General features: G+C 41.2%; 1 protein-coding gene across 1 annotated transcript in view; it reads left to right on the top strand.

The window, feature by feature from the left end:
- LOC109412802 (serine/threonine-protein phosphatase alpha-2 isoform) overlaps nucleotides 1–24,657 on the top strand; it is a 74,856-nt gene that overhangs the window by 27,689 nt on the left and 22,510 nt on the right. The window contains exon 5 of the mRNA XM_029877028.2: nucleotides 1,369–1,654. Coding sequence (XP_029732888.1) covers nucleotides 1,369–1,654 — 286 coding nt within the window. The remainder of the gene's footprint in view (nucleotides 1–1,368; nucleotides 1,655–24,657) is intronic.

Below are 24,657 nucleotides of genomic sequence, written 5' to 3'. Positions count from 1 at the left end.
GAAACCCTACCATAAAACGCCAAAGAATAGGCAATTTTCGGTGGAACTTGGACCGCCTTGGGGACGGAATAGCACAATTGTGCTGGTCCCACTTTGACCACCCAGATATCTGTGCTTTTCAACAAAGCGCCACTTTTTCTTCGCCATTTTGCAGAACTACTCTTTTTCTATCGATTTTTATCTCTGCATACCTGGATTAAACAAATATTTGTAAAAATACGACAGATACAACTTTTTCAACTTCTAGGGTGATTGTTTACATTTTATTTAACTTATTGTGGCGTTTTTCATAAACAATTCCAACCAAAGCTGAGGCTCAGAAATACAAGTTAGAGTAATAACTCGATCAAAAAAAATATTTACATCACATATTTTGAGGAAAAAACAATTGAAAAAAATGTGTAAAACCACTGCCGAAAAACAGCACGATTGTGCTGGTTCGTCCCGAAAGGGATATCAAGCCGGTGTTAGATCTGCAAGGTAAATTTGCAGAAATTACTAGATTTTATGTGTTTTTCATGAGGTGCTCATATTGCCCCATTGGCTTTGTTGAAACTAGTCTAATTCATTGTCAGTTTAGGTTATGATTTTTTTGGGTTAGGGTGGCCGTCTTACCCCGTCTTCCCCTAGTTCATACCACCTTACCAAGACTAGCAAAAGTTTCAGGCACCCGACTGCCTATGTATTGTTCTGTTTTCAATAATAATATTGTTCTGTTTTCAATGGGAGCGGGACATTTGGCATAAGGTCGTTTGGCATAAGGTCACTTGGCATGCACCCTTCTTTATTATGCCAAATGACCGTTATGCCAAATGGCTTTATGCCAAGTGACCTTATGCCAAACGGCCTTATGCCAAATGACTTTATGCCAAATGACACAGACCCGTTCACGCTATGTCCTAAGGAAAGTATTATGAAAAGTGAATGTACCTCAATTTTTTTTGCTAGAACCGTATTTTTGGACCTCTAGATTCAGAATATGTGCGATTTAAAATCATCTATCTTGGGTTTTTGTTCCATACATTTTTGTATGAGATAAATTTGACCTTAAAATGACTTTTTTCGACATTTGTATGGGAAAATAGGAAAAAAACAAAAACAAAAATATCTAAAAACCCAAGATGAAATATTTTAACCCGCATAGATTCTGAAACCAGAGGTCCAAACCTATGATCCTAGGGAATAACATTTAAGGTACATTCATTTTTCATAATACTTCCTTTTGGACATAGCGTGTGGGATAGGGATGCCAATTCCTTGGTCTTTTATGGTTGGTGTCCAGGAAAATATCCCTACGAATGGGTATGGGTTTAAATTTTCCAGGAATCATAGTTTTTCTTGCAACGCGTAATATTTTTTACGTTTTAGGTTCTATGATGAATGCAAGCGGCGTTACAATATTAAGATGTGGAAAACATTCACCGATTGCTTCAATTGTTTACCAGTGGCAGCAATTGTGGACGAGAAGATTTTCTGCTGTCACGGCGGGCTTAGTCCTGATCTTCAATCGATGGAACAGATTCGTCGTATCATGAGACCGACGGATGTCCCAGACCAAGGATTACTTTGTGATCTTCTTTGGTCCGACCCAGACAAGGATACCAATGGATATGGTGAAAACGATCGTGGGGTCAGTTTTACTTTTGGCGTTGATGTAAGTATTATTATATTCATTATAATTATTTTTATAGTTGAAATCCGCTGGCCTGAAAAATGCGTCATTACATATTTACAATATAATTATTCTTCAGTGATTATCGTGTACGCACCAAACTTTGCGCAATTAAAAAAATCAAACTTCGTGTCGTTCTAAAAAATACAAACAAACCAAATATTTCATGAACAACTTCCTCACACGATAAGCTTATGGCCCTGCTTTGAATCTGCACTAATGAAAAAGTAATAATATTAACCAAATAAATAATTGTTCTTAACTTTGCGCACAAAATCTTCGATTGTTCCTAACTTTGCGCATGGTGTGCCAAACTTTGCGCATGCTCTGAATAACACAAAAAGTCATCAAAAATACTATTATTCAATGCTTTGACATTAAACTAAAGATGCTCAGAAAGTGTGTCCTTAATTGATCATCATTAAAGCATACTTTGTCCTAGAAGAAAGGGGGAACCGAGGGATTCTTGAATTCGTTTGCGTTTCATACTACCGTGTGAACAATCCAAAATATCTTCAGGAGGGATTATTCAGTGGCCATCATGCAAAACGTGGCTCCGTAAGATCAAATCTCGAGCTCAGTATCATACGGGCGTATCTACAATGATTGATTTCATCGATTTTCTCTTTGGCAAATAACTTGGCCTGCAAATCATTTTTGATTGTTTTTGTTGTTTTAGATGCTAGTCCTAGTCGTCCTTCACCGGAATATACAGAGAGATCATCCGAATATTGGTCGTATTTTTCGGAATAATCCGAAGAGAAAATCGACGAAGAGAAATCGATCATTGTAGATACGCCTGTATGAAACTAAACGCGAGGAATACAAACAACATACATACATACATTTATTTGTTCAACATCATTAAGACAAGACATAATCAACAATAGTACGCCACAATACTCGGTTTGTGGCTGCCGCTCTCCATCCTCGGTCGCGCCCAATGCTCGCCAAGTCACGCTCCACCTGGTCCGCCCATCGTGCTCTCTGCGCTCCACGCCTTCTTGTGCCAACCGGATCTGTTGCAAACACCAGCTTTGCAGGGTTGTTGTCCGGCATTCTTGCAACATGCCCTGCCCACCGTATCCTTCCGGCTTTGGCCACCTTCTGGATGCTGGGTTCGCCGTAAAGTGCAGCGAGCTCGTGGTTCATTCTTCTCCGCCACACACCGTTCTCCTGCACACCGCCGAAGATCGTTCTTAGCACGCGTCGCTCGAAAACTCCGAGTGCTTGTAGGTCCTCCTCGTGCCCGTAGAGGATCACCGGTCTTATAAGCGTTTTGTACATGGTGCATTTGGTGCGTGGGTGAATCTTTTTCGACCGCAGTTTCTTCTGGAGCCCGTAGTAGGCCCGACTTCCGCTGATGATGCGCCTCCGAATTTCACGGCTCACGTTGTTGTCAGCCGTCAGTAAGGATCCGAGGTAGACGAATTCCTCCACCACCTCGAAAGTATCCCCGTCTATCGTAACATTCCTACCCAGACGGATCCGGTCGTTTTCGGTTCCGCCTACCAGCATGTACTTTGTTTTTGAGGCATTCACCACCAGTCCGACCTTTGCTGCTTCGCGTTTCAGGCGGGTGTACAGTTCTGCCACCGTTCCAAATGTTCTAGCGATAATGTCCATGTCGTCCGCAAAGCACACAAATTGACCGGATTTTGTGAAAATCGTTCCCCGGCTGTTGAGCCCGGCTCGTCGCATCACACCTTCCAGAGCGATGTTGAAGAGTAGGCATGAGAGTCCATCACCTTGTCGCAGTCCCCGGCGAGATTCGAATGAACTAGATAGTTCACCCGAAACCCTTACGCAGTTTTGCACACCGTCCATCGTTGCTTTAATCAGTCTAGTCAGCTTCCCAGGAAAGCCGTTTTCGTCCATGATTCTCCATAGCTCTGCGCGGTCGATACTATCGTATGCCGCTTTGAAGTCGATGAACAGGTGGTGCGTTGGGACCTGGTATTCACGGCATTTCTGGAGGATTTGCCGTACGGTAAAGATCTGGTCCGTTGTCGACCGGCCGTCGATGAAGCCGGCTTGATAACTTCCCACGAACTCATTTGTTTTAGGTGACAGACGACGGAAGATGATCTGGGATAGCACTTTGTAGGCAGCATTCAAAATAGTGATCGCCCTGAAGTTCTCACATTCCAAATGGTCGCCTTTCTTGTGAATGGGGCAGATTACCCCTTCCTTCCACTCCTCCGGTAGCTGTTCGGTTTCCCAGATCCTGACTATCAGCCGATGCAGACAGGTGGCCAACTTTTCTGGGCCCATCTTGATGAGTTCAGCTGCGATACCATCCTTACCAGCTGCTTTGTTGGTTTTGAGCTGGTGAATGGCATCCTTAACTTCCCTCAGCGTGGGAGTTGGTTCATTTCCGTCCTCCGCTGCACTGGCGTCGTCGTTCCTTCCGTTGCCGTGGGCTCCCGTGCCTACGTTCTCCACGCCGTTCAGGTGCTGATCGAAGTGCTGCTTCCACCTTTCGATCACCTCACGTCCATCCGTCAAGAGGCCTCCGTCTTTATCCCTGCATATTTCGGCTCGCGGCACGAAGCCGTTGCGGGATGCGTTGAGCTTCTGATAGAACTTCCGTGTTTCTTGGGAACGGCACAGCAGTTCCATTTCTTCACACTCCGCTTCTTCCAGGCGGCGCTTTTTCTCCCGAAAGAGGCGGGTCTGCTGTTTCCGCTTCTGTTTGTAACGTTCCACGTTCTGTCGAGTCCCTTGCTGCAGCATTACCGCCCTCGCTGCGTTCTTCTCCTCCAAAACCGTTCTGCACTCTTCGTCAAACCATTCGTTCCGTCGATTCCGTTCCACGTACCCGATGGTGCTCTCGGCTGCGTCGTTGATGGCTGCTTTCACTGTACTCCAGCAGTCCTCTAGAGGGGCCTCATCGAGCTCGCCCTCGTCTGGCAACGCGGCTTCGAGATTCTGCGCGTATGTTGAGGCGACATCCGGTTGCTTCAGTCGCTCTAGGTTGTACCGTGGCGGTCGCCGGTACCGTACATTGTTGATGACGGAGAGTTTTGGGCGCAGTTTGACCATCACCAGATAGTGGTCGGAGTCGATGTTGGCGCCACGATAGGTCCTGACGTCGATAATGTCGGAGAAGTGCCGTCCGTCAATCAGAACGTGGTCGATTTGGGATTCCGTCTGCTGTGGTGATCTCCAGGTGTAACGATAAGGGAGGCTGTGTTGGAAAAAGGTGCTACGTATGGCCATATTTTTGGAGGCGGCGAAATCAATGAGTCGTAGGCCGTTTTCGTTCGTCTGCTGGTGGGCGCTGAACTTACCAATCGTCGGTCTGAATTCCTCCTCCTGGCCTACCTGAGCGTTCAAATCACCTATGATGATCTTGACGTCGTGACTTGGGCAGCGATCGTACTCGCGTTCGAGCTGCGCGTAAAATGCGTCCTTGTCATCATCAGTACTTCCGGAGTGTGGGCTGTGCACGTTTATTATGCTGAAGTTGAAGAATCGGCCCTTGATCCTCAACCTGCACATTCTTTCGTCGATCGGCCACCAACCGATCACGCGCCTCTGCATATCACCCATCACGATGAAAGCTGTTCCCAGCTCGCGTGTGTTGCCGCAGCTCTGGTAGATGGTATGATTACCTCTAAACGTTCGCACCATGGATCCTGTCCAACACACCTCCTGCAGCGCTACGATGCCAAACCCGCGGTCCTTCAGTAGATCGGCGAGTATGCGGGTGCTCCCAATGAAGTTGAGAGATCGGCAGTTCCACGTACCGAGTTTCCAATCGCAAGTCCTTTTTGTTCGCTGGGGTCGTTGCCGTTGGTCTCGGTTCGTATTATTCTGTTGCTGATTTTCCGTTACAATGGTTTTTTACGGCTGGCTCGTAGGGCCTGACACCAACCCCCTACTTTCCGGAGGACCATAGTGCACAGTTGAGCTTAGAGTCCTTCCCTGGCACTCGGACGTAGATCAGCCGCCCCTAACATGGGGATCAGACGCTGTTGTGAGCCGCTCCTCCTGGAGAACAGACGCTCAGGTTTGCCGAAGCAAACCCCCCCTTCCCTGTCAGCCTACGACCAAAGTTCCCACCGGGGTTGGTTACCCGATCTTCCCTAAGGTTGCTCATAGTTTCCGGCCGGTACCGCGTGGAGGTAGGGATAGGAGTTGCTGGGCAGAGGCTAGTGGATCACAATGGGATCTGAATTGCGCAGCATACCCAGCCTTTACCGTGCCTACACCGTGCCTTTACCGTGGAATACAAACAACTTCCCGGTGAATGAAGTAACCGTTACTGGTAGGACAATAAGGGGTCATTCAAAAATGACGTCCATCGTTGGGGGGAGTGTCTGAGAAAGTGTGATGCTCCATGTATTATGTAAGCGATAAAGCGTGACAAGAGGAGGCGAGGGTCTAAAAATCCTGAAAAATGGCGGACGTCACATTTGAATCGTACCTAACTTTGACCACTGGAAAATCCAAATAAAGGACTGTTCACAAACTACGCCACATTGTAGACAGAGGGAGCCTGCCATATTGCTAGGGTTCATACATTTTTCTACTAATTTCTATACAAAATCTGTTACATGGAGGAGAGAGAGGCCTGAAATTGTCAGTACTAGTGTTACATAATATGTGCATAGACCTAAATATCCCACACACTCCGATATTAAAATTTATTTCAAATGATAAAAGTGCATTTCACCCTACACTCCCATAAGAACGGCTGCCCGGGTGCTTGAATTTTAATTTACGCCAATATCAATGCCCATCGCAACTAACGCGCAAAATTTCGGCAGCTAGAAAAATCGCACCATACATTACTGACCTGGTTTTATGAATCATCGCTCATGTGACGACGGACGGATGGTCGGCCGGGGCAACGATCGCGCAACGATACGTTGTTCATGATCGTACACGTTGGGTCCGGTCGGTGTGATGCAATTTCAATTACGCTTGGGACAACGATGGGTAATGAACCCGAAAGAATGATTGGCGGCATACGGCGCCGGACTTGTTTTGCACTCGATTTGTTTTGACTTCGAGTAAACTGAAAGAAAAGAATGTGGGGGTATAATTTCAACCAACATCCGCGCCCGGTGCTCGGCTAGGGTTCACTGTGCCCAAGTAAGGCACACTTCAATAACAAAGCGGGTGCTTTGTTTTGGAGAATTTGGTGCCAAACTCCAAAGACGATGATGATGATGGGGAGAATGATAATGACGTCGATGGTTGGTTCAATTCTTTCACACACCCAAGCCTTGTATACGCTCAAGTGAGGCGGGGCTAGAAGATGTAGGCCTTGGTGTAAAGATTCTCAGTAGGTTTTGTGCGAACACGCCCAAGTCAGGCGTGGTTAGGAGATTTAAGTTTTTCGTTGGTATTAATATTCTTGGTAGGGCTTGGGATACGCCCAAGATAGAAGAGTCGTGATGTTTTCAAGAAGAGAAGGATTTTAATCACGATGAGGACAAGTAGGATAGGTAGAGGTCTAGGTTTTGGACTTATTAGTATTTTCATTTGGTAGGGTTTTGGATACGCCCAAGTTGGTTCGGGCATTGTTAGGAATTATCATGATATCTTCGGCAAGACGAGAATGATCGTAGGAATTTTAGACACGCCCAAGCTGGTTCGGGTATTGCTAGGAAATTTAGGCTATAAATACGGAGGCTTTGGCTTCAGTCGGGGCAGTCAGTGAAGACAGTTCGTAGAGAACAGTCAGTTGTCGAGAGTTCGGTGACAACGTTAACGCAGGCAGCACATCGGATAAGTCTTGAGCTCCCATGTGGGACACCTCTAGATACTGTCCAAATAAAAGGCTGCAGGTAGGACTTAGTAGTCGGATCAAGAAGAAGCTGGAAGTGTCTCTAGTAGTTCGGTGAAGAAAATGTTAAGGTAATATAAGAACAAGTGAATCGTTGTAATATAAGTGATGGTTTGTGATACTTCAATATAGTTTATTAAAACTGTGTCGGACTGTACTGAAATGAAAGATATCACATTCCGTGTAGTGTTTAATGCTGCCCCTGGACGGTACAGGGCGCTTCAATATGGTGACAGCGCAAAACTGTTCGACAATTAGAACAGCGGAACGCCAATTTTCTGACTGGAAGAAGAAATCAGTGTCAGAATCAGTGCAAACCATGAACATTGAACAGTTTTGAACAATTGAGAAGAAAACAATGTTACAGACTGGATGGAAAAGATGAAATTCGTGGCAGCGCAAGTGATAGTGGAATACAACGTAGCACCGAATTGGAAATGGCAACGCTACAACCTGTGTATGGAACCGAGTGTCTGGACCAATGGACATCATTCAGCCTGCATTATTTGATGGTATCGTGAGTATTAACCTTTTAAATGATTAAGTGTTTTGAGATGGTTTAAATTTTTTGTGAGTTGGTTTGAAATGATAAAAATTTTTTTTACGATTTATACAAAAACATTTTAATTGAAATACTGTTGTGGGAAAAATAAAGAAGTTATTCAAAAATTTATTAAAAAAAAGGAAATCATACTGATTTTCAATAAATAATGGAAAAATATAACAAGAATAATGATTTCAAGAAGAACAAGTGGATGAAAAATACGAACAAACACAAAAATACAAACAAACACTAGTTAACAAAATCAAAGGAAAGTCGCGGACTTCTGTTAACGATTAAAATTATTGATGCATAATTACGTGCTGATTTTGAGACCGTGTTTAAAATAAGAAAACTAAGAAGTACAGTTTTTTTTATTATACGAGACAATCGCAACCAAGTTTTTTTTAGAATTTACTAAAATTTAAATATCTCAAGTTACAATTCACCAAATTTAAATATCTTTTTAGGAATAATAGGAAGCTGAATGTAATATGTTTTGAATATCTAATTATTTTTTTTTCTCGTCAGATTAGATATTGATGAGTGTTGGGAACAATCTCCTTAAATTGTAGCAAAATATTCAATAAATAAAACAAGATTTGCATTTTTCTTTCAAAAAAAAAAATCTTTATCAGTTATAGCAATGTTGATTCAAAATCGCCAGCTTTGTACGGGATATCGAAAATATTTTCAGCTCTACTGTATTTTTTTCCCTTATGCTTTCGAACTTAGGGCATAATTTTACACTAAACATGATTTTCAGATGTAAGCTAGCATTACAATGGAATGGAATCAATCAAAACAAAATAATAATAATAATTTTGTAAATATGCAGCAGACCGGCGATAATAAGGTCGTGTTAATTTGAAAAAAAAAATCAGTAAAAATATCAACATAAAAATGACCACTAATACAATGGATGAAATAGGCAACAATAGTGGAGCGAACAACGCTAGATTTGAATTTCCAATAAATTTTGCTATACAGTGTATTCCAGAATTTCATGGTAGTGCATGTGAATTAGATGCTTTCATATATCAAATAAATTGTTTTTTGAAACCCATAAAACGGATAACTGATGCTAGTGAAAGGAAAAATGCAGAAACCGTACTCATTCAAATTGCACTGTCTAAACTTAAAGGCCCAGCAGCGTTAAAATTTAAAAACATTCTTGCAAATACTTGGGATAAAGTGAAAGATAATCTCCAAAAAGAATTCGGAATTAGTTTACATTTGGAAGAACTGTTTAATAAAATAGAGACCCTTGAACAAGGCAAGTGTGAAAGTTTTAAAAACTACAAAGATCGCGTTCTTCAACTTAAGAGGAATATTGATGAATTCGAAAAAGATTATATTAAAGATCCTACAATTGAGTCATACGCTCAAAGACATTTAAGAATACATTTTCTAGCGGGATTGGAAGATATAAATTTGAAAATTTTCGCAAAAACGAAAAAAGAAGACTCATTGGAAGATTTGCTAGATTACCTACAAGAAGAATGCATCGATGTGGAACAACAAGAACGCATCGAGCAGAGATTGAGGGATTCCCACACTGCAGAATTTTACAGGCAACAAAATGAAAAACAGAAATTCAGTAATCCACAATGTATTGATCACAACTTCCATTACGATAAAAGTAGATTCAACCAGAGCAAAATAGGTTATGAAAAAGATTTTAACAATTATAGATATCTAGGACAACAAGAAATTTATCGTGGTGATTACCAGATGCCTTATTGGACCAACAGAAATTTTGATGAACGCAACATGGGAATTCAAAACAATAACATTTGCTATGATGAGCGAAAAAACTAAATAACCGGAGGTTCGTTAATTGCGTCCGATCACTCCGTCAATCAGAAAATAGTTTAGAAAGGCGCTTATATGCTGCAAGTAATAAGAAAATGATGCCCATGAACATAAATAAGAGTTATAACATACCACAAAAACAAATGGTTCAATTTGATAAATGCATTCCAGCACAAGAAAAAGTATTTATACATTGGACGGGCAATAATCAATTTATGTTAAATATACCCACTGTAGAAAGACCATACACAAAAATCAATTACATGATAGACACAGGCTCACAACTAAACATATTAAGATGGGATGCAGCCCCTAGAATCGGAGCAACAGACATAGATTATTCTGAATCTGAAAAGTTTTTGATTTCGGGATTCAATGGAAGTCAAACAAGAACGCTCGGATCTACTGAAGTTAGTTTAATAATTGGGAAGTCTAAGTATAAGATAAAATTTTATTTAGTTCACCACTTAAATGTACATGGTATCATAGGAGCAGAATTTTTGAAACAGCATACATTATATATTAGCCAGAACTTTGATTACATAGCCCTACGCAAGCCAGATAGTGTAGAATATAATATTAACAATATTACAACAACAAAGTACGTAATGGTATCAGATAAATCTTGTCAGACTGATCTACAAGATAATAGTAATTGTATACAATATGATAACAATGACAAAAGCTGTCAAGTAAATTTTGATATTGATGAAGTCATACATGATGAAATAGTTACACAGCCAATCGTACCGAAAAAAGATTATTCATGCAATATGTGCCTTTATGAGAAGTATTATGAAGACGAGGAATGCATAAATCAACATTTTGATGAAGAATATTATAATAATGGATGTTACAATAAGAATGTAGAGGCCGGGAATCAATATACGCCGGAGGATTTAGATTCAAACCAAGATCTAAGCTTGATAGATAATTTGAATTATGAACAAATACAAGGTAAAAATCGTATCGAAAAATTGCTAGATACAATTGATTTGAAGCATTTGAAAAGCGCTAATTACGACGCAATGGAAAATATAATGGCAAGATATTGTGATGTATTTTATTTGAAAGGGGATCACCTGACAGTAACAGATGCAGCAGTACATGAAATTGAAACAACGACTAATGTGCCAATAAATAAAAGGCAGTATAGGTTCCCTGAATCAACAAAGAAACAAATTAATGAGGAAATTGAAGAAATGCGTCGGCAAGGGATTATTAGGCCCAGTAAAAGTCCTTGGAATGCACCTGTTTTATGCATACCAAAGAAAGATTTAGACGAAGAAGGAAACAAAAAGCATAGAATTGTGGTAGATTTTAGGGCATTGAATTTGATAACTAAACCATTTGTATATCCGATTCCACAAATAAATGAAATATTGGATAGCCTAGGCGATAGCAAATACTTTTCAACAATTGATCTGAAATCCGGATTTTATCAAGTTCCTATAGACCCAAGAGATGCTGCAAAAACTGCATTTTCTACACCCAAAGGTCATTTTGAATTCACGAGAATGCCTATGGGGCTTAGAAACAGTCCCTCGACTTTTCAAAGACTGATGAACACAGTTTTATTTGAAATTGAAGATGTTAAAGCAATCGTTTATTTGGATGATATCATTGTTTTTGGAAGAACAATTCAAGAGCATAACGAGAATCTGATTAAAGTTTTGAAAGCTCTTCGTAAACATAATTTAAAAATTGAACCAACAAAATGCCAAATTTTGAAAACCGAATTGAAATTTTTAGGACATACAGTTGATAAAAATGGTATTCGTCCGCTTGATGGTAATATTAAGGCTATACGAGAAATGGCAATACCAAAAACTGTAAAAGGAGTGCGATCATTCCTAGGAACAGTAAACTTTTATGGTAAGTTTATACCAGGAATTGCAGAAAAACGAAAACCTCTGAATGATCTATTGAAGAAAAATGTAAAATTTAACTGGACCCCAGAGTGCCAGAAAGCATTTGAAGAATTGAAAAACTTTTTAACGTCTGACTCTTTGCTAGTGAGACCAAATTACAAGGACACATTTGTTTTAACGACAGATGCCAGTGAATACGCTATTGGAGCAGTTTTATCGAATGAAAAATCAATTGACAGACCCATAGCTTACGCTAGTAGGGGACTTATTGGAGCAGAACGAAAATATTATACAATTGAGAAAGAATTACTGGCCATAGTATGGGCAGTGAATTATTTCCGTCATTATATCTACAATCAGAGGTTTATTGTTTACACAGATCATAGACCATTGATCTCAATATGGCATCTAAAAGAAACTTCATCAGTCCTCACACGTTTGCGTTTGAAATTGCAAGGATTGGAATGCGATATTCGATACAAACAAGGAAAGGATAACGTTGTAGCGGATTTTCTCTCTAGGCTAAATCCAGACAATGAATCAGAAGAGCAGAGTAATCCAGCCGATGAAATTAAAACCGCAAGGTCGAAATTAATTGCTGTGGTCACCCGACAGCAAACGAAAAGAGCAGAACAAGAAAACGTATCCAACAAAAAACACCGCGACCGCGATCAAGCGAACAAACAGCTGATGAAAAACTACACCGTTTCTGGCGACAATAACGGGGGCGCGATCGCTGACCGGGACCATGAAAGCGAGGGAACCAAAACAAAAACGCAAAAGATGACCTATATGAATGATAGCGTAAATAATAATTGCACGGGTTCCGACCTACGAGGCATAAACAAGGTGTCAAATATACCTCCAGCAAGTACGAGTGCGATATCGGACGAGGCTGAAGTTGAGGAATCCATTATGGCCGACGTTTTCGATTTATGCAATAACACACATACTAATGACACATTTGCGGCAAGCGCATATGATGAATTTTTAGAGATGTCCAAGAATAATCCGACTGATATAAATCGATTGAAAATTTCTAGGAATTTGAAAAGTGCAGATGCGGATTGTAACATTGTAATTTTGAATAGCAGATCAGCATTTAATGAAATTTCAAAAAAATTATTGATTTACCCCATGGACTGAAAGATTTTTGCGAAGATGGAGTTGTTTCTATTCCAGATAGTAATTTATTCGGAATTATTGTGGAAGGCAAAAGTAATTCAATGATTAATACCAAAACATTCTTTTACAAACTTAGCAACTGCTTCAATCAAAATAAAGCGCCGATAACAGCGTCCAAAAATATTCATTTGATTTCGTTCAGAAAGATTAAACAATTTGAAGTACTTGAGATGATTCAATTTTTAGCTTTGAAAAATCAAATTACGTTAAGCCTTTATAACGCAGATTCGGAATGCACTGAAGTACGTAATGAAGATATCGAAACAATTCTTCGAGAGTTCCATGATGCTCCTTTAGGCGGACATGTTGGAGCAAGGCGAATGCGGAAACGCATTGGTCTTATTTTTAATTGGAAAAACATGAGAAGAGACATCGAGAATTACGTAAAACAATGTGATTCATGCCAGAAAAATAAAATTTGTAAATCCAACAGAATTCCGTTAAAAGTAACTACAACGTCATCCGAGCCATTTGAAAAATTATATATGGACATTGTTGTTCTCCCAGAATCCGAATGGGGCAACAAATACGCGCTGGTCATGCAGGACGACCTTACAAGATTTTTGGTAGTAGCTCCAATGGACAATCAAGAAGCGGAGACTGTATCCAAAACTTTTGTCGAAAAATTCATTTGTAAATTCGGTACTCCGTTGGAACTGGTGACAGACCAAGGAGCAAATTTCATGAGCAAATTTTTTAAACACGCATGCAAAATTTTGAAAATCAAAAAAATCAATACAAGTGCTTATCACCCACAAGCAAATCTAGTAGAACGATCAAACAGAGAATTGAAAACATATTTGCGACAATTTGTTGGAGAAAACCCGCAACAATGGGACCAACATCTTGATTATTTTACCTTTGAATACAATACTACAAATAATAGCTCAACAAGCTACAGTCCGTTCGAACTTTTATATGGAAGAAAGGCAAGGACCTCTATATACACTCCAACAGATTCAGATCTAACATATAATGACTATTTTTGCGAAATGAAACAAATTCTTAAAAATTTGCATGAAAACGCCAAAAGAAATTTGATTATTTCGAAAGAGAAACGTAAAATTATTTATGATAAGAAAACCGAAGAATGGCAACCTATGTGGGGCGAGTTGGTTTTAGTACAAGCAATCCCAACAGGAACAGGTCAAAAACTTCAAAGTAAATGGAGAGGCCCATACGCAGTAGTTGACCTACCCAGCGAACAAACCACAATCATTAAAAATGGGAACAAATTTGAAAAAGTCCACAATAATAGGTTAAAAAAGTATAATGATTGATTAGCTATGCGTAGTCGTCAATGTATAAATTGATGTAAATATTGAAAAACCAATTATTTCCTTATTACGAATGATTTTTTGTAAATATTAGTTACTAAATATGTTGTTAAAAAAAATACCATAGGAATAATATGTTAAGATAGAGGCTTGCGTAGGATAGCTAGGAATATTAATTGAATTATTATATTAAATAAACAATTATCACATATAACTGTAGTAAGGTTCACAACAAAACGGTTAACGATTGGAGAGCATACGAATTACCTTAATTGAAATTATATCGTAACAACTCAAAAGGAATTGATAAAAAAAAATGAAATAAAAAAATAATGATAATAGCAATAAATAAATAAATAAATTTTATGAGAATATGAAGAGACATAAAGAAATGATAATGATGAATGAATCAGGATAATGAAAATAAGTTTTCGGGAAATTTTGTACAGCTGAATTATAACAAAAATGCGTCCATCAATTCGGCATGAGTTTGAATGCAAGAACGATTTGAATGTACCGAAGAGCTGAAAAGGGGTAATTTGGGAGGAGTAAACATAACTAAGCAAAATGATTAATTGAAAAGAGTATATAGAAATTGGGAATGAAGAATTGATATATTGGGAATAATATGATGGGAAATAAAAAGTAATCTTGAAAGGGGAAATATCATTGGGGTATATCGGGTAACAATAGCGGGGAATGTATAAGAAGAAAAATAATAACTTGAGAGATTCTTGAATAAAGAAGCAGCTCTATTTAACGTTAATACATATGTAATACATAATAAATGAGGTTTGAGCAAACAAACAAAAGACATAAATTGTTGATTGAGAGTATTAATAATAAAAAGAATCAATGACAACAAACGAACGATTATTCTCTGAAACGATAAAGCAAAACGGATTGAAAAAAAAAAAAACAATTTAGAAACAATTTAGACCCTAATGAAACTACGGAGGACGCTCCTATATAATATGGTCATGTCACATAACAATTTAGAAAGTATATACGAGATCGGATGAAAATTGAATGATGAGGACAAGGGAGGGCCCCCCAGGATGCTTGTGAATGTTGAGTGTGAATGGTGAATGAATAACTAATTTGAAAAAAAAGAAAAATAATAATATGTGAATAAAAAAATGAAGTAATATTTATAGATTCGGAATCATTAGGTTGCGTCAAGAAGCAAAAACTAGAAATAAACATAAATATATTTATATTTTATCAAATCATGAATTAAACACAAGATCTAAGTCTCGTTACAGGTATCCATCCAAAAGCCTTATTCGGTAAGGGGGAGAAGTCGTAGCAATGAGGCGATCAAGCCGAGCCTGCGAAAGGAAACGGAGCAAACAGGAATTGAAAAAAAAAACACACTGGAGAGAATTCTGTAGTGAGATTTTTTGGAATTGGTAATACAGATGTTTATAGTGACCCTACAGAAGCTTTCCATTGCTACAACTCACATTTTAATATTTTACGGGTTTTTGAGTAAAAAAAAAAATAACAGTTTATGACTATTAAGGAAAGTAACGGTAACAGAGCATGATTAATGTTTTTTCGCAGTTTTTTATAAATACTATTGTAAAGGTTATATTTTGCACATACAAGAAACACAAATAATAATAACATGAAGACTAAAAGTTCAGTTTGCCATGGTAGATCAATATTTTATAAATCGATGGTTTCGATAGAATTTAAATACAACTTCCTCGAGAGATGACGCGGGAGGACAAGACGAGAAGGCAACACCTGGCGAGAGCAATCAGAGGAGCAGTTCAACGGTACCTCTATGAAAACGTACCACAGCCAATTGGTACGATGACGAGGAATAACAGATCGGATGGAAAGTTGAAGGTCAAAGGTGCTGGTATGGCGGAGGAGAGAATTCAGCGAACATAATTTTTCACCGGAGACGATTCAAGGTCAACTCGGGTGGCACATCGAGACAAATATTATTGTACATCTGCGAATCTGCTAATATGAACCAACACAATGCAGAGCATCGGGAAAAACTACAACAACAACGACAACAACAACAAAACAACAACAACAACAATTCATACAGACATATGATGAGAGAAGGACGTCTTCAAAGTTTCCCAAATTAACCGACATAATGTAATGTTCACCAACCGCATTACATTCACCATTGAAAAAGCACTTACTCTGTGCTTCATACAACAACAATTAACAGTAACCATAATCAGGAATGCAACATTTCGACATAATCGAAAGCTTTAGAATTTAAGTCAACTAATTACAAACTCTTTAAAGAGTGTGCAACAGTTCCACAATTTGCACCAGGTCAAAGACAACAATATTCGCATCACTATTGAGATTGATCCAATACCAACAAAATTCAGAAGGAGGGCGATAATTAATCAACCACAACACCGTAAACGACAATGATAAACAATCCAGTTCGGAAGACACTTTTTCGAGAAACAACAGAAAGCAACAGTAAAACTAGTTCTTCTGTATGCAAACGACAGCGCGGAAATTACCAGCAGGGAAATACGATTCAACCGAGGTAATATCCGGATACCAAAACCTCATGGTCACGTCACCATAGGAGACGACATCAACAGAATCAACTACATCATCTTCAAGACAAACCAGTACAACAGAGAAGCAACGATACCACTCATCTGAGACGTGATACTAACCAATTGATCTGGGCGTTTAACAAGCAGAGGCACATATCAGGCAGACGAACAACCCCTACGACGAATCAAGAGGAGCAGCAGCGAGTACCAATGAAGTCAATCTCTTGAGGAAGAATGTAAGGAAGTTAATGCGGTAAATTTACGATTCTTTTGGAAGTTGAAAAACTGTAACTTAAAACATTTTGAGACACTTACAGGGAAGATGAAGATTAGTATAGCAATTTCAGATTATATATTAACAATCATCGTTAGCATCATCATTTAAATGCTGAGTTTTTTTTTTACGGGGGATACATTTTACCCACATACTTACATTTGAACGTGATTTTTATACACGTTCAAACTCCGCTGAGTGGGAGGGCATGCATAGACCTAAATATCCCACACACTCCGATATTAAAATTTATTTCAAATGATAAAAGTGCATTTCACCCTACACTCCCATAAGAACGGCTGCCCGGGTGCTTGAATTTTAATTTACGCCAATATCAATGCCCATCGCAACTAACGCGCAAAATTTCGGCAGCTAGAAAAATCGCACCATACATTACTGACCTGGTTTTATGAATCATCGCTCATGTGACGACGGACGGATGGTCGGCCGGGGCAACGATCGCGCAACGATACGTTGTTCATGATCGTACACGTTGGGTCCGGTCGGTGTGATGCAATTTCAATTACGCTTGGGACAACGATGGGTAATGAACCCGAAAGAATGATTGGCGGCATACGGCGCCGGACTTGTTTTGCACTCGATTTGTTTTGACTTCGAGTAAACTGAAAGAAAAGAATGTGGGGGTATAATTTCAACCAACATCCGCGCCCGGTGCTCGGCTAGGGTTCACTGTGCCCAAGTAAGGCACACTTCAATAACAAAGCGGGTGCTTTGTTTTGGAGAATTTGGTGCCAAACTCCAAAGACGATGATGATGATGGGGAGAATGATAATGACGTCGATGGTTGGTTCAATTCTTTCACACACCCAAGCCTTGTATACGCTCAAGTGAGGCGGGGCTAGAAGATGTAGGCCTTGGTGTAAAGATTCTCAGTAGGTTTTGTGCGAACACGCCCAAGTCAGGCGTGGTTAGGAGATTTAAGTTTTTCGTTGGTATTAATATTCTTGGTAGGGCTTGGGATACGCCCAAGATAGAAGAGTCGTGATGTTTTCAAGAAGAGAAGGATTTTAATCACGATGAGGACAAGTAGGATAGGTAGAGGTCTAGGTTTTGGACTTATTAGTATTTTCATTTGGTAGGGTTTTGGATACGCCCAAGTTGGTTCGGGCATTGTTAGGAATTATCATGATATCTTCGGCAAGACGAGAATGATCGTAGGAATTTTAGACACGCCCAAGCTGGTTCGGGTATTGCTAGGAAATTTAGGCTATAAATACGGAGGCTTTGGCTTCAGTCGGGGCAGTCAGTGAAGACAGTTCGTAGAGAACAGTCAGTTGTCGAGAGTTCGGTGACAACGTTAACGCAGGCAGCACATCGGATAAGTCTTGAGCTCCCATGTGGGACACCTCTAGATACTGTCCAAATAAAAGGCTGCAGGTAGGACTTAGTAGTCGGATCAAGAAGAAGCTGGAAGTGTCTCTAGTAGTTCGGTGAAGAAAATGTTAAGGTAATATAAGAACAAGTGAATCGTTGTAATATAAGTGATGGTTTGTGATACTTCAATATAGTTTATTAAAACTGTGTCGGACTGTACTGAAATGAAAGATATCACATTCCGTGTAGTGTTTAATGCTGCCCCTGGACGGTACAGGGCGCTTCATATGTAAATGGTTCATAAGTCATGTATTCACGTGCAATATTCATTTACTGATAGTAGGGGTGTGCCGATATCAAGCGTCGTCAGATAGTGGAAATCGATTTTAATAGTTAATTAATTAATTCACTCCTATCCCAACCTCCACGCGGTACCGGCCGGAAACTATGAGCAACCTTAAGGAAGATCGGGTAGCCAACCCCGGTGGGAACTTTGGTCGTAGGCTAACAGGGATGGGGGGGTTGCTTCGGTAAACCTGAGCGTCTGTTCTCCAGGAGTAGCGGCTCACAACAGCGTCTGATCCCCATGTTAGGGGCGGCTGATCTACGTCCGAGTGCCAGGGAAGGACTCTAAGCTCAACTGTGCACTATGCTGCCCCTATTCGCATAACAGTCCCATGTTTGCTGGGGTTCCTATTCACATGGGACTGTTGTGCGAATCGGGGCAGTATGGTCCTCCGGAAAATAGGGGGTTGGTGTCAGGCCCTACGAGCCAGCCGTAAAAAACCATTGTAACGGAAAATCAGCAACAGAATAATACGAACCGAGACCAACGGCAACGACCCCAGCGAACAAAAAGGACTTGCGATTGGAAACTCGGTACGTGGAACTGCCGATCTCTCAACTTCATTGGGAGCACCCGCATACTCGCCGATCTACTGAAGGACCGCGGTTCAGCATCGTAGCGCTGCAGGAGGTGTGTTGGACAGGATCCATGGTGCGAACGTTTAGAGGTAATCATACCATCTACCAGAGCTGCGGCCACACACGCGAGCCGGGAACAGCTTTCATCGTGATGGGTGATATGCAGAGGCGCGTGATCGGTTGGTGGCCGATCGACGAAAGAATGTGCAGGTTGAGGATCAAAGGCCGATTCTTCAACTTCAGCATAATAAACGTGCACAGCCCGGAAGTACTGATGATGACAAGGACGCATTTTACGCGCAGCTCGAACGCGAGTACGATCGCTGCCCAAGCCACGACGTCAAGATCATCATAGGTGATTTGAACGCTCAGGTAGGCCAGGAGGAGGAATTCAGACCGACGATTGGTAAGTTCAGCGCCCACCAGCAGACGAACGAAAACGGCCTACGACTCATTGATTTCGCCGCCTCCAAAAATATGGCCATACGTAGCACCTTTTTCCAACACAGCCTTCCTTATCGTTACACCAGGAGATCACCACAGCAGACGGAATCCTAAATCGACCACGTTCTGATTGACGGACGGCATTTCTCCGATATTATCGACGTCAGGACCTATCGTGGCGCCAACATCGACTCCGACCACTATCTGGTGATGGTCAAACTGCGCCCAAAACTCTCCATCAACAATGTACGGTACCGGCGACCGCCACGGTACAACCTAGAGCGACTGAAGCAACCGGATGTCGCCTCAGAATACGCGCAGAATCTCGAGGCCGCGTTGCCAGACGAGGGCGAGCTCGATGAGGCCCCTCTAGAGGACTGCTGGAGTTCAGTGAAAGCAGCCATTAACGACGCAGCCGGGAGCACCATCGGGTACGTGAAACGGAATCGACGGAACGAATGGTTCGACGAAGAGTGCAGAACGGTTTTGGAGGAGAAGAATGCAGCGAGGGCGGTAATGCTGCAGCAAGGGACTCGACAGAACGTGGAACGTTACAAACAGAAGCGGAAACAGCAGACCCGCCTCTTTCGGGGGAAAAAGCGCCGCCTGGAAGAAGCGGAGTGTGAAGAAATGGAACTGCTGTGCCGTTCCCAAGAAACACGGAAGTTCTATCAGAAGCTCAAAGCATCCCGCAACGGCTTCGTGCCGCGAGCCGAAATATGCAGGGATAAAGACGGAGGCCTCTTGACGGACGGACGTGAGGTGATCGAAAGGTGGAAGCAGCACTTCGATCAGCACCTGAACGGCGTGGAGAACGTAGGCACGGGAGCCCACGGCAACGGAGGAAACGACGACGCCAGTCCAGCGGAGGACGGAAATGAACCAACTCCCACGCTGAGGGAAGTTAAGGATGCCATTCACCAGCTCAAAACCAACAAAGCAGCTGGTAAGGATGGTATCGCAGCTGAATTCATCAAGATGGGCCCAGAAAAGTTGGCCACCTGTCTGCATCGGCTGATAGTCAGGATCTGGGAAACCGAACAGCTACCGGAGGAGTGGAAGGAAGGGGTAATCTGCCCCATTCACAAGAATGGCGACCATTTGGAATGTGAGAACTTTAGGTCGATCACTATTTTGAATGCTGCCTACAAAGTGCTATCCCAGATCATCTTCCGTCGTCTGTCATCCAGGGATGGGAACACTCACTTGCAAAGAGTTACACTCACTTGCTATTTTCTCAGCTCAGAAGCGTTCAATCTAAAAACGATGTATGGACGACTTTTGCCTTGTGGTTTTGTCTAAAAGTTTGCCGAATGGAGTAGGAGTCGCACACGCATACCAAAGTCGTGAGGGAGCTGTGAAGGCAACTCTCCACGAGGTGATTGTAAATTACACTCACCTCGTGGAGAGTCGCTTTCACAGCTCTGTCACGACTTTAATATGCGTGTGCGACCCCCAAGGATGGAAAAAAATCATTAATTTATTGCGTATCCCTCACATCCACGCACAATCTGATGCGAGTGTGCTTCTACCCCAGCCAAGCAAAATCTTTCCACTTTCATTGCCCATTCTTTCTAATCGCCGAGCACCGAGCGACGCAAGCAACGACGGCCGAATGAATCGCTACCGAATCTGAGTGCCGAAGGCGAACGAACCAAGATTGAACGAATGTTTGCGTTCTGAATCGGGTGCGAGAGCATTCATTTTGGAACGTTCATTTGGCGTTCAGTGGAAGCATTCAGTACTGGGAATTGAATCAGTGAGTGCGTTTTGATTCAATCAGCTGAATGCCACTCGGTAGTTGAGAGAGCGAACGCTCTTGACACCGATGCAAGCTGATTCATATCGCACTCTATTTATTTCTCTCCTGATTCGCTTCGGTGGCGTCGGTGGCGAGCCGTTCGGGTTGCGTTCGTTCCTAGTGCGCCGTGCTGTCACTCAGCATTGGGTTGTTGGCATTCTTTTTGCTATTTTGCATCGTTGGCATTCGGGTGAGCGAATGAGTTTTCCCATGCTTGGCGACCCCTACTCTGTTCGGCAAACTTTTAGACAAAACCTCAAGATAAAAGTCGTCCATGCATCGTTTTTTGATTGAAGGTTTCTGAGCTGAGAAAATAGCAAGTGAGTGTAACTCTTTGCAAGTGAGTGTTCCCATCCTTGCTGTCACCTAAAACAAATGAGTTCGTGGGAAGTTATCAAGCCGGCTTCATCGACGGCCGGTCGACAACGGACCAGATCTTTACTGTACGGCAAATCCTCCAGAAATGCCGTGAATACCAGGTCCCAACGCATCACCTGTTCATCGACTTCAAAGCGGCATACGACAGTATCGACCGCGCAGAGCTATGGAGAATCATGGACGAAAACGGCTTTCCTGGGATGCTGACTAGACTGGTTAAAGCAACGATGGACGGTGTGCAAAACTGCGTAAGGGTTTCGGGTGAACTATCCAGTTCATTCGAATCTCGCCAGGGAACAACGACAAGGTGATGGACTCTCATGCCTACTTTTCAACATCGCTCTGGAAAGTGTGATGCGACGAGCCAGGCTCAACAGCCGGGGAACGATTTTCACAAAATCCGGACAATTTGTGTGCTTTGCGGACGACATGGACATTATTGCCAGAACATTTGGAACGGTGGCAGAGCTGTACACCCGCCTGAAACGCAAAGCAGCAAAGGTCGGACTGGTGGTGAATGCCTCAAAAACAAAGTACATGCTGGTAGGTAGAACCAAAAACGATCGGATCCGTCTGGGTAGTAATGTTACTACCCAGACCCAGTAATGTTACTTACTGACCCAGACCCAGTAATGTTACTTACTGACGGCTGACAACAACGTGAGCCGTGAAATTCGGAGGCGCATCATCAGCGGAAGTCGGGCCTACTACGGGCTCCAGAATAAACTGCGGTCGAAAAAGATTCACCCACGCACCAAATGCGCCATGTACAAAACGCTAATAAGACCGGTAATCCTCTACGGGCACGAGACATGGACCATGCTCGAGGAGGACCTGCAAGCACTCGGAGTTTTCGAGCGACGCGTGCTAAGGACGATCTTCAGTGGTGTGCAGGAGAACGGTGTGTAGCGGAGAAGAATGAACCACGAGCTCGCTGCACTTTACGGCGAACCCAGCATCCAGAAGGTGGCCAAAGCCGGAAGGATACGGTGGGCAGGGCATGTTGCAAGAATGCCGGACAACAACCCTGCAAAGCTGGTGTTTGCAACTGATCCGGTTGGCACAAGAAGGAGTGGAGCGCAGAGAGCACGGTGGGCGGACCAGGTGGAGCGTGACTTGGCGAGTATCGGGCGCGACAGAGGATGGAGAGCGGCAGCCACGAACCGTATGGAGAAATATTGTTGATTCAGTTTTATCTTGAATTTGATGTAATACTAAATAAATGAATGATATGAATGAAGTTAATTAATTCGTTCGCAGGTTTTGCAATTTTTAGTCTTTATAGTTCTTGATAAGTAAGAAAGATTAAATATAGTAATGGAATAGAGTTTAAAAATATTTCGGTTTAGAGTTATGGCATAATTTTATTAAATTAAACTAAAATCAAATCCTAGTAATCATACCATTGCCTTTCGCATTATATTTATACGCTTGATTTGCTCTCACTTGCCCCAGTGCATTTCGCTATCTGGGGCAAGTGGGACCTATGAAAATAAACAAACACAATTTTATGGGTTCATCTCGCCTTGTCCAGCTCGAAAGTCAATAAAAATTGACGCGTTAAGTAATCTATTGTTGAATTATACTTTATTACCTCTATTTAGATGATGAACTTCTTGTTAAAAATGGTAAAACCTTGGGTAAAACAAAAAAATCAAAAGCATGTATTTTTTTGTTTTCTCTAAATATCTTCCATTTTTTGTTTCACTTAACGCTACATAATGCATTCTTTTGAGCATTCGGGAACCGTCCATAAAAAATTAAAATAGGGAAATGGCCTTTTCAAAATTCATGATTAAAAAAAAAACATTGTTTAATGATCGTAAGATTATGTAAGGGAGAAGATATTACTGAAAATCTCGAAACCCCAGATTTACTAGTGGTGAGAATCATCAACTACAGGGGATGGCCAAAATGTTTGGGATAGGTAACTTTTTTTTCTCTCACAAAAAAGTTCAACAAGCTATAACTTTTCATAGAGCGCATCAAAAAATCTCAAATTTTGACTGCTTGTCAACCTATTATGTGTGCATCATTGGTACAAATTTGGGCTCGATTGATTAATATTTCGCAAAGTTAGAACCGTTCGCGTAAAACACTATTTTTCAGACAACTCATTTTTGAGGTGTCATATCTCGGAAACCAGCGAACCGAATTGAATGAAATTTTGAACGTACACTAACAATATGTAAATGCTTCACAAACTATTAAAACATAGGTACTTTTTAAACGTTGAAAAAAGTTATCATGGATTGACACTTTTTGGATTTTCCTCGAAAAAATGTATTTTTTTTACGTCAATGTCAATAAATTTTAGTGTTGATATCCAAAGATTTTCCATTTCTGTTCTCAAGTTATCTCTAATCCGATATATTAGAGCCTATTAAGATTAAAGGAAGAACACATTTAGTAATTTTTGGGTGGTATTGTAAATTTGACTTATTTTCCTCTATATGGGTAAAAATTTCAATCCGGTATAACTTAATTCGCCGTGAGAAAATATAACATTTCATAACGTCGTATTGAGTTTCAATATATTGTTGATAAACGTTAGAAAAATCATTCAATTCGGTTCACTGGTTTCCGAAATATGACAGTTCAAAAATTAGTTGTCTAAATAATAGTGTTTTACCCGAACGGTTCTAACTTCGCGAAAAAATAATCAATCGAGCCCAAATTTGTACCAATGATGCAAATATAATAGGTTGACAAACAGTCAAAATTTGAGAATTTTTGATGCACTCTATGAAAAGTTACAGCATGTTGAATTTTTTTGTGGGAGAAAAAAAGT

The sequence above is a fragment of the Aedes albopictus genome, chromosome 3 (genome assembly GCF_035046485.1).
Source record: "Aedes albopictus strain Foshan chromosome 3, AalbF5, whole genome shotgun sequence".
Taxonomy (NCBI): domain Eukaryota; kingdom Metazoa; phylum Arthropoda; class Insecta; order Diptera; family Culicidae; genus Aedes; species Aedes albopictus.
This window is presented reverse-complemented; position numbering and strand designations above follow the sequence as displayed.